This window comes from Trifolium pratense, linkage group LG2 (assembly GCF_020283565.1).
Source record: "Trifolium pratense cultivar HEN17-A07 linkage group LG2, ARS_RC_1.1, whole genome shotgun sequence".
NCBI lineage: Eukaryota > Viridiplantae > Streptophyta > Magnoliopsida > Fabales > Fabaceae > Trifolium > Trifolium pratense.
The window spans coordinates 53104607-53115902 of record NC_060060.1 but is presented as its reverse complement, the minus strand read 5'-3'; the positions used below and the strand labels follow the sequence as shown (position 1 = coordinate 53115902).

The 11296-nt window shown below is 32.1% G+C and overlaps 1 protein-coding gene across 1 annotated transcript; it reads right to left on the bottom strand.

Annotated features, from left to right (window-relative positions):
- Positions 1 to 7812: 7812 nt before the first annotated feature.
- LOC123911253 (organ-specific protein S2-like) lies at positions 7813 to 10100 on the bottom strand. The gene is made up of 2 exons (XM_045962630.1): positions 9996 to 10100; positions 7813 to 8780 (listed from the first exon to the last, which is right to left on the bottom strand). Exons 1-2 carry the CDS (start codon positions 10035 to 10037, stop codon positions 8004 to 8006), a joined length of 819 nt encoding a protein of 272 aa, XP_045818586.1. The 5' UTR covers positions 10038 to 10100; the 3' UTR covers positions 7813 to 8003.
- Positions 10101 to 11296: the final 1196 nt, after the last annotated feature.

Below are 11296 nucleotides of genomic sequence, written 5' to 3'. Positions count from 1 at the left end.
TAATTTACATCTAAACTTACCAAATGTGTCTTTGGCTACTCATTACCATGGTAGCTCTACACAAGTGAAAAGAAAAGTGATGAAATAACAACACCGGTTGATTCCTCAAACAGTTGGTGTGCATCCACCTTCGTTTTCCTCCGTCGTAGTTTTGTGCCCAGTCTCTGCCTTTCTCCTCTGTTTCGCCCTCTGATGTTCTCTGGTGTGTGTGAGAATGAATTCTTTTGAAAAGCTTATCCATGCCTAGAATATTGGCAAGCAACTTGTACAAGGCGTTTTCTTCCTAATTTAATGTTTGGTACTCCCGATTTTTATTATAAGAAAAATTTCACTTTTTAAGTTTATTGTAAAACTAATGTATCTGAACAATATTATAGTCTAAGTACATTAATTTTACAATGAACTTGAAAAGTAAAACATCTCTTATAATAAAGACTAGAGAGAGTATTTGAGAAGAGACAAATGGATTGCACTAATTAATTTGGTAGCCAGGATTTAAACGGTGCTGCACACTTTTTGTTTTGGTCCAATAGAAAATCATCTTTGTGCCTTTAAACAAGAAGACAAATGTGCCTCTTAAGTTTCTAACACATTGTAATCACTTATCATTGAAATCTCTTGGTCACGGGAAGAGATTTGGGAAAAGGGTAGAATTAGGGTTGAAGTCTAATTCTTGTAACTCTTTTGTAATGAATCTTTGTAATCAAGAAGGAAGTTTGATAGTGGATTGAAGGGTCTCTCTCTCCCCCAAAGTAGGTCGGTTTTGACTGAACTGGGTAAACAATTTTCATCGTGTTCTAGGCTTGAGGCTTTGGTGGAGGAAACTCGGTTTGAGGTGGAGGTATACCAAAGTGGTATGGTTATGGAGACCTTGTGTGGAAGCAACAGTGATCAAGCTTGGTAACTTGTTAGACTGCGGGAGGTAGTTGGACACAAGGAGAGTTTGAGGTTGCAGCTTGTGAAACCACCTAAAAATTCTATTAATGTAGATAATTATATTGTAAAACTGTCAAACAGTTATCTTTAGGAAACTGTCAATATGCAGTTATTTTTATTCATAGAAGATATATATATGAGCACTTGCTCCACCTGTACATAACAATCAATTTGCTTTTTTTGATTAATAATGAAAAGTCCTTTCAGTTTATCTCATTCTCTCAACATTAACATGGTATCAGAGCATTAAAGCTCTGGTAGCCATTGTTCTTCCTGCTTCTTCTTCTCTAATAAAATTCCTGCGATATATCTTCCTTCAATTATGGCTACCGCAAATTATTCTGATTTCTCAACAAATTCCGCAAACCCTTACTATTTGCATCCAAACGAAAATCCGGCTCTGATTCTTGTCTCTCCGCCTCTGGATCACAAGAGCTATCATACATGGGCGAGATCCATGAACATTGCATTGATTTCGAAGAACAAGGATAAGTTCATCGATGGTAGTTTCCCCAAACCTTCGATCACCGATCCTCTCTATGGTCCATGGATTCGCTGCAACACTATGGTTTTGGCTTGGATTCATCGATCTATCTCTGATTCTATTGCGCGCTCGGTTTTATGGATCGATACGGCTGCCGGAGTTTGGAAAAATCTCAAAATTAGGTTTTCGCAAGGAGACATTTTTCGTATTTCTGATATTCGGGAAGAACTTTATAAATTTCGTCAAGGTACTCTTGATATTTCTGATTACTTTACTCAATTGAAGGTTTTATGGGATGAATTGGAAAATTATAGACCCATTCCTCACTGTAAGTGTTCAATTGCCTGTACTTGTGGAGCAATTGATTCAATCAACATTTATCGTCAACAAGATTATGTCATTAGATTTCTTAAGGGATTAAATGACAGGTTTTCTCATACCAAATCTCAAATAATGTTGATGAATCCTTTACCTGACATAGATACTGTTTTCTCTATGTTAATTCAACAAGAGAGGGAAATTGGGAATTCTGTGATTGATTCCATTGTCAATGATGCTCCTGATAGGAATTCTTCTAATGTTCTTTTGGCCAATTCTTATTATGGTAAATACAATTCCAAAGGTAAAGGCCAAAATTCTGGTTCAAAAGGCGGTAATCGTTTTTGTACATATTGCAAAGGCACAAATCACATAGTTGAAAATTGTTGGATTAAACATGGTTATCCTATTGGCTATAAGGGTAAAGGAAATAATTTGTCTCAATCAACACAAGTAAACAGTGTTGCAGCACCCAATGCCGTGGTTCCTAAGTCTTCTCTACAGTTAGATTCTACTACATCATCTACAAAACCACTTTTTGGCTTCACTCAAGAGCAATATCATGGCATCCTTGGTCTTTTCCAACAATTACAATCTCAACCTTCACCTTCTTCTAACTCTGTTTCAACCTCCCCTCTTGTATTCAATTCCCAGTCTTCTAATGGTAATGGTAAGTGTTCTAATCTTTGGATTTTAGACACCGGTGCCACTGATCATTTCACTTTTGATCTTAGTTGTTTTAGCACATATCAGAACATCATTCCTATGCCTGTTTCTTTACCAAATGGAACACAAATATTAGCTTCCATAGCAGGCACAGTCATTATTTCACCTTTTCTTACATTACTTAATGTTCTCTATATACCATCTTTTCATGTGAACTTAATTTCTGTTAGTAAGATAGCTACTACGAATAACTGTGTTGTGAATTTCACATCTCATTCCTGTGAAATTTTGCAGAATTGTACCAAGGCAGTGATTGGTATAGCTAGGCTTCAAAGAGGATTATATGTCATAGGTCATGAAGATCCAACTAGTTCTAATGTTCCTGTTTGTAATTCTACTTCTAGTGATTCTTTTCTTTTATGGCATTTAAGATTAGGTCACATTTCAGATAGTGGTTTACAAGTTATTTCTAAAAATTTCCCTTTTGTACCAAGTAAGAATAATATGCCACCTTGTGATGCTTGTCATTTTGCCAAACAAAAGAAATTACCTTTTTCACAAAGTATCTCAAAATCTCTTGCACCTTTTGATATTTTACATGCTGATTTATGGGGTCCATATTCTACTATTTCTCTACTAGGCCATAAATATTTTCTTACTTTGGTTGATGATTACTCACGTTTTACTTGGGTTATTTTTCTTAAAACAAAAGATGAAACTAAACGGAGTCTCATTAACTTCATTGCCTTTATTGAAAATCAATTTCATACTACTTTAAAATGTCTTAGGTCAGATAATGGCACTGAATTTGCCATGGGAGATTTTTTGTCTTCTAAAGGCATCATTCATCAAAAGTCTTGTGTCGAAACACCTCAACAAAATGGGATTGTTGAAAGAAAACATCAACATATCCTTAATGTGGCTAGGTCTCTTTCTTTTCATTCAAATCTCCCTTTAACCATGTGGAATTTCAGTGTTCAACATGCTGTTCACATCATCAATAGAATTCCTAGTCCATTTCTCAATCTTAAATGTCCTTATGAATTACTTTACAAGAAACCTCCATCTCTTGTCCATCTTAAAGTTTTTGGTTGTTTGAGCTATGCAACTACTTTGCAAGCACATAGAACCAAGTTTGACTCTAGAGCAAGAAAGGCTATTTTCTTAGGATTTAAAGATGGAACTAAGGGATATATCCTCTATGATTTAAGTTCACATGATATTTTTGTATCTAGAAATGTTGTTTTCTATGAAACATATTTTCCTTTACGACACTCTCAACCTGTTCATAATGCCTCCGATTTTTCTAAGCCTTTACCATCAAATTCTATTCTTGATGATCCTGTTACTCATACACATAATTCCTTACCTTTACCTGTCATGTTTGAACCTGATTCTACATCTCCTAGCTCTGTTAATATAGAACCTGATCGTACTATCTCATCTCCAGCATCTTCAAGTCACACACCTTTATCCTCATCTTCTCATGATCGTCCTAATCTAGCCCCTCCACCTTATCATGATAATCTTAGAAGGTCTACTAGAACAATTACTCGTCCTGGTTACTTAGAAGATTATCATTGTTACTCTGTTACAGGTTCTGTTAATAATAACATTTCGCATCCAAATTATCCACTTTCCTCGGTTCTTTCTTACGATAATTGTGTTCCAGAATATAAATTTTTTTGTTGTTCAATTTCTGCTATTATTGAACCTAAAACTTTTAGCCAAGCTTCTAAACTTGATTGTTGGAGAAAAGCCATGGATGCCGAGTTATTAGCGCTTGATGAAAATAAAACTTGGTCAGTAGTTGATCTTCCTCATGGTAAAACCCCAATTGGATGTAAATGGGTGTATAAAATAAAGTACCATGCAAATGGTTCCATTGAGCGATACAAGGCCAGATTAGTTGCAAAAGGGTATACCCAAATGGAAGGAATTGACTATTTTGATACTTTTTCTCCAGTAGCTAAAATAACTACTGTCAGATTTTTGTTAGCACTAGCATCGATTAAAGGATGGGATCTTGAGCAATTAGATGTTAACAATGCGTTCCTTCATGGTGATTTAAATGAAGAAGTCTATATGTCATTACCTCCTGGTTATTCTTCTGCTATTGGTTCTAATAAGGTTTGTAGATTGCATAAATCCCTTTATGGATTAAAACAAGCAAGTAGGCAATGGTATTCCAAATTATCTTCTGCACTTATTTCTTTTGGGTATAAACAATCTGTTTCTGATCACTCTTTATATATCAAGTCTACTGATAGTGAATTTACTGCTTTACTAGTATATGTGGATGATATTGTGTTAGCAGGAAATTCATCTAAAGAAATTCAAGCTGTTAAACACTTTTTAGATCAGAAATTTAAAATTAAGGATCTTGGAAAACTGAGGTATTTCTTAGGATTTGAGATTGCAAGGTCTCCTAAGGGTATTTTTGTTAATCAAAGGAAGTATACCCTTGAATTACTACAAGATACTGGTTTTTTGGCAACAAAACCATCTAACATTCCTTTCAATCCAACTACCAAACTTTCCAGTACAGATGGTGCTCCTTTAAAGGATCCATCATCTTATAGAAGACTCATAGGAAGGCTTCTTTATTTGACAAATACCAGACCTGATATTTCATTTTCTGTACAGCACTTGAGCCAATTTGTATCTAAACCTTTAATTCCTCATTATACAGCTGCTACTAGAATTTTGAAGTATCTTAAATCTGCCCCTGCAAACGGTTTATTTTTCCCAGTTTCTAGTTCTTTAAAACTGACTGGATATGCAGATTCTGATTGGGCAAGATGTCCTGACACTAGAAAATCAATAACTGGTTATTGTGTGTTTATTGGTTCCTCATTAATTTCCTGGAAATCAAAGAAGCAGAACACTGTTTCAAGGTCATCAACTGAAGCAGAATATAGGGCACTAGCTTCTCTTACTTGTGAAATTCAATGGTTACAATACTTATTTCAAGATTTCAAGATGAAATTCTCAAATCCTGCATCAGTTTTCTGTGATAGCAGGTCTGCCATTTATTTGGCTCACAATCCCGCTTTTCATGAAAGAAGTAAGCATATTGAGATAGATTGTCATGTTATTAGAGAGAAGATCCAATCACAGTTGATCCACTTACTGCCTATACCAAGCAATTCTCAAATAGCTGACATGTTCACCAAGCCTTTGCATTTTCCAGCTTTCTTTGATTTGTTGTCCAAGTTGAATCTATGTTCAATCCATAGTCCAACTTGAGGGGAGATATTAATGTAGATAATTATATTGTAAAACTGTCAAACAGTTATCTTTAGGAAACTGTCAATATGCAGTTATTTTTATTCATAGAAGATATATATATGAGCACTTGCTCCTCCTGTACATAACAATCAATTTGCTTTTTTTGATTAATAATGAAAAGTCCTTTCAGTTTATCTCATTCTCTCAACATTAACAAATTCCAAGGTTGGTTGGAGGCAAGCATATCTTCAAGAGTACGGAAAGCTACAATCCGGGGTTTGAAGAGGGTACGGTGTAACTTGTGGATTGCCCTAAAAATCCAAGGGCAATTGGAGGCAAGCATTTTTCGGGAGTACGGAGAGGTAGACTCCGGGGGCCGAAGAAGGTGTGGTGTAAACAAGTGGAGAGAGCAGCACGGTGGTTGATGGAAAGTTGGCATCACCATCGTTTTAAAGGCAAGGTGGAGATTGTTGGGAATTGCCTTGAAAACGTGGAAAAACAGCAAAAGCTGCTGTTTTGGTGCCCCGGGCGAAATTCTGGTGTCCCGGGCGAAAATTTCAGTAGAAATGGAGCTGACATTCTATTTTCGTGCCTCAGGCGAAAATTTCGTAGGCTTATATATATGTCACGTTTTTCTGGTATTATGTGAGGAGCAATTAGGGTTTCTTCATCCCACATCAATCTAGGATCAAAAGGGGTTCCTTTTGGGTATATTCTAGGGTTGGGGAAGTGTTACTAACACCTTGTAATCACTTATCATTGAAATCTCTTGGTCACGGGAAGAGATTTAGGAAAAGGGTAGAATTAGGGTTTAAGTCTAATTCTTGTAACTCTTTTGTAATGAATCTTTGTAATCAAGAAGGAAGTTTGATAAGAGTAGGTCGGTTTTGACTGAACTGAGTAAACAATTTTCATCGTGTCTTTTATCGTCTTTTGGTAATTCTAGCTTTTGTTGATTTATTGATTATTGCTCATCCATTTTGTTTTGGTTGCTTCAATTCATTTGTCCCGCACATCAAAAATATTATTGGTGTGGTTTTCGATCCGAATTCACAACAGTAGCTCTACACAAGTGAGAAGAAAAGAGATGAAATAACAACACCAGTTGATTCCTCAAACAGTTGGTGTGCATCCACCTTCGTTTTCCTCCGTCGTAGTTTCATGCCCAGTCTCTGCCTTTCTCCTCTGTTTCACTCTCTGATTTTCTCTGGTGTGTGTGTGAGAATGAATTCTTTTGAAAAGCTTATGCATGCCTAGAATATTGGCAAGCAACTTGTACAAGGCGGTTTACACATGATGCTTTTCTTCCTAATTTAATGTTTAGTACTCCCGATCTTTGTTATAAGAAAAATTTCATTTTTTATCGTAAAACTAATGTATTTAGACAATATTATAGTCTAGGTACATTAATTTTACAATAAACCTAAAAAGTAAAATATCTATTATAATAAGGACATTATAATAAGGACTAGAAGGAATATTTGAGAAGAGACAAATGGATTGCACTAATTAATTTGATAGTCAGGATTTAAAAGGTGCTGCACACTTTTTGTTTTGGTCCAATAGAAAATCATCTTTGTGCCTTTAAACAAGAAGACAAATGCGCCTCTTAAGTTTTGGATCCAATCATAAGCTTTATTAGTCTCCAAGTACTTGCTTCTATTTTCTCAATTAATCGATAAAACCTACAAGTGAGAGAAAATAGGTGAAAATAGATAAAATACTAATTTGTTAGTAAAAACAAATATTTACAAATAATTGAGATTTTTACTTCAAATAACTTATAAAATAAGTCAATAAGCGCTTAATTTACCTAAATTTACTACTTTGAAACAGTAACTAATCAACAATATCCTCTTGGTCACATATTTTAAACACTCTTTTATTTGTTAAATTCATATAGATTCTATCGAAGTTATATGAGATTATTTACATGATTTATGAATTTAACATTGTGTTGAAAAATGTGATAGAAAATTATTAGTATGCCTAACACTTCTCATGAAGAATAATAGTACCAGCAACACATGTTTTGAGACATCTGCTAAGAAAATTATTACTATTAATGTTGAAGAAGCATTATAGTAATCACCAAGGCTACGTTCAGTTCTTGGTAAATAAGTTGAAATTTCTCTAGCAATCTCTTAACCGGACAAGAATACAATTGTTCAAAAAGCTTAATTCATCATACATACTTAATTAGTAATCATTGAAATGTAGAGGTTATTTAAATATGTAACATAAGTCGCATTCAATTTCATGATTACATAGATATTGCTAACAAGTATCTAAATGACACACGTTAGCATTTTCTTTATTATACTTAGCGACACATTTATATATTTATGCATTCTTCTCTTTTTTAACATTAATTGTCTCCATAATTGAAATATTCAAAATCTTTAATAGTTCTCTTATTTTTCTTTGCATCATTCTCATTGTCTCCATAAATGAGATAGTTAGGTCTTGGTTCAAAATCTTTAATGGTTCCCTTGTTTTCCTTTGCATCATTTTCATTGTCTGCATACTTTAAAAAGTTAGGTCTTGGTTCAAAATCTTTAATGGTTCCCTTGTTTTCCTTTGCATCATTCTCATTGTCTGCATACTTTAAAAAGTTAGGTCTTGGTTCAAAATCTTTAATGGTTCCCTTGTTTTCCTTTGCAACATTCTCATTGTCTGCATAATTGAAAAAGTTAGGTCTTGGTTCAAAATCTTTAATGGTTCCCTTGTTTTCCTTTGCAACATTCTCATTGTCTGCATAATTGAAAAAGTTAGGTCTTGGTTCAAAATCTTTAATGGTTCCCTTGTTTTCCTTTGCAACATTCTCATTGTCTGCATAATTGAAAAAGTTAGGTCTTGGTTCAAAATCTTTAATGGTTCCCTTGTTTTCCTTTGCAACATTCTCATTGTCTGCATAATTGAAAAAGTTAGGTCTTGGTTCAAAATCTTTAATGGTTCCCTTGTTTTTCTTTGCATCATTCTCATTGTCTCCATTGTAGAAAAGCATGTTAGGTCTTGGTTCAAAATCTTTAATGGCCCCCTTGTTTGTCTTGAGATTCTCTTCGGTGTTGAAGCTAAGGAGTTCTTGAATATCTTCTTTCAATTTTTCCCTTGGATCTTTTCTTGATTCTACATTTGCTACAAACTTTGTACACACAAAAATTAAGACAAAAGGAAAAAAAAAAAAAAAGAAGTAATGGTGCAAATGTGTCTGGTAATGTTGGTGTTGCTATGTTTCAAAATAGCTATAAAAGTTTTTTAAAAAGTTATCTATTCCTAATATATTAAAATCGATTACTATCAAAGTTATTAATATATCCTTATAACTTTTAACCACGTTTTAAGTTTTATATCTCTCATTGTAATTTTACTATATATATATATATATATATATATATATATATATATATATATATATATATATATATATATATATATATATATAAGATAAATAAAAAAACAAATATATAGAAAGAATTTAAGATAAATAAAAAAAAATGATATGCTTAAAAATAGGAACAAAACAAATTATAGAAATAGAAACATAAACAATATTTTTCATAAAAAAAACATAAAAAATAAATATTACTACCAAATTTACTAGTACTAACTATTAATAATAATATAATAAAGTTATTATAAAAAATATAAAGTTAATTACCATCAAATTTACTAAATTATTCTAAATATTTCTAATCAAATTTCTAATTTTTTGATTAAAAAATATACACGGGACCATTATTTGTCATTGATATATCAAAAATTGAATAAATATTTGTCATTGATAATTTATTCATTTAATAAATTTTACAAGAAATAACACAATAGTTTCACTTATTAAGTAAAAAAAACAATAGTTTCACTTATATTTTAATAATATTATATAACAAATTTTTAAATATTTTATTCTAAATAATTGTTTACCTTAATAATGATAAACTTAAATATTAAATACAAGTCAATAGACCCGTGCGAATGCACGGATCTTTTAACTAGTTAAAGAGAAAAATTACTCCATAGTCAAATATTGGTACAATTAGAGTTTCACTATTTAAAATTTCATGGTAAAACTATTATCACTTAGATGATACTTCATAGTCAAATAACTATATAAAGTATTTTCGCTAAAAGATTGAACCTCCTTAATTCTTAATCACATTATCGTCAATAAAACATTAACAACATTATAAATTAAGCCAACAACAAATTAAATTAAGTTCGTAAAAAAACAATTAAATTAAGTGTGCAGTTAAGTTTAGTTAATATATTAGAAGGATGCTTAATTTTTGGCAAAACTATGATTTTTTGTTAAAACATTATGGGTACTATTATTTAAACTAACCACGAAAAGTGAACATACCAAGAAAAGCAAGAGAGGCAGCAAAGCAAGAGCAGATTTCATCTTACAAATAAAATTAAAGCCTCAGTTGTTTGTGTCTTTAGGTTTGGATGGTTGATCAGTTCACTAATTAATCACCTATTTATATAGCTAGATGAGAGATAGAACGTGACCACGTGCCTCTATTATGTATAGTGTATGTACCATTTAGGAAAATTATTATTGAAGCTACCTCACTACCGGCTACTAGCTAATGTACTCTTTCCGTCCCAAAATATAAAGGAATATTGGACAAACAAAGTTGATGTATCTAGTCCAAATTTTTAACCAAATACATCAATTTTCTTTGACCAATATAATATTGATACACTATACATATTAATTTTCTTTGGCAATATTCTCTTATATTTTGGGACGGAGGAAATAGTAAACAAAGCATCTCAATTTTGACAGAACCAACAATAAATAGTTACACGTGATAAGAGTGTCAATCCTATTAAGCATGTAGTTAGTGGTTTGATTCTCGATTCATGCGCATGGAAAAATTTTAGTTAGAAGGAGAAAATTCACCTTATATATCTACAAGTTTCGCAATGAAAATTAGTTATTGCTATCAGTGGTGGTAACTTCGTATCAATATCATATAATTTATTAATTCAAAAGATATCATGTAATTAAAAAAAATTAAAAAATTAGTAGACCCATTTTAATAAATGAGTTTTATTACTTGATCTCATTAATCTCCCACTTATATTTGTCTTTCTCATAAAATAAACAGTTAGTAAATAGTAAATCCATTAAAATATATGCACGACACCCCTTTGTAGATTTTATATGTTTATTATATTATATATGCGGGTACGATTTTTTATATCTCATATATTTTCATCGGTGACAAATATGCTTGTCCCATATTTCTTTTTTGTATATATCAATGACATATTTATCCCATATTTTATTTATGTATCAATGACATATAGTTGCCCCACGTTTTAAATTTTATTTAATATTTTTACAAATTTTTAAGGTTTTCTTAATGAAATTTTTAAGTGTGTTGGTTAAATATATAGATTTAATTGTAATTTTAGTTCCTCTATTTTATCAAACTCGCGAAAATAGTCCTCCTATTTTAAAATTAATCTTTTTGGCCCCTTTATTTTCATATTTGTTATAATTTTTGGTCCCAACTCATATTTTTTTTTCCTCTAAAAATAGTAATTTTTGGCGTCATAAAAGGTGAGTTATTGTCTCAAACATTGAATCTAAAGATGAAATATCACATTATAGACCGAAATTCACCTCTTTTGGCATCAAAAGTCACC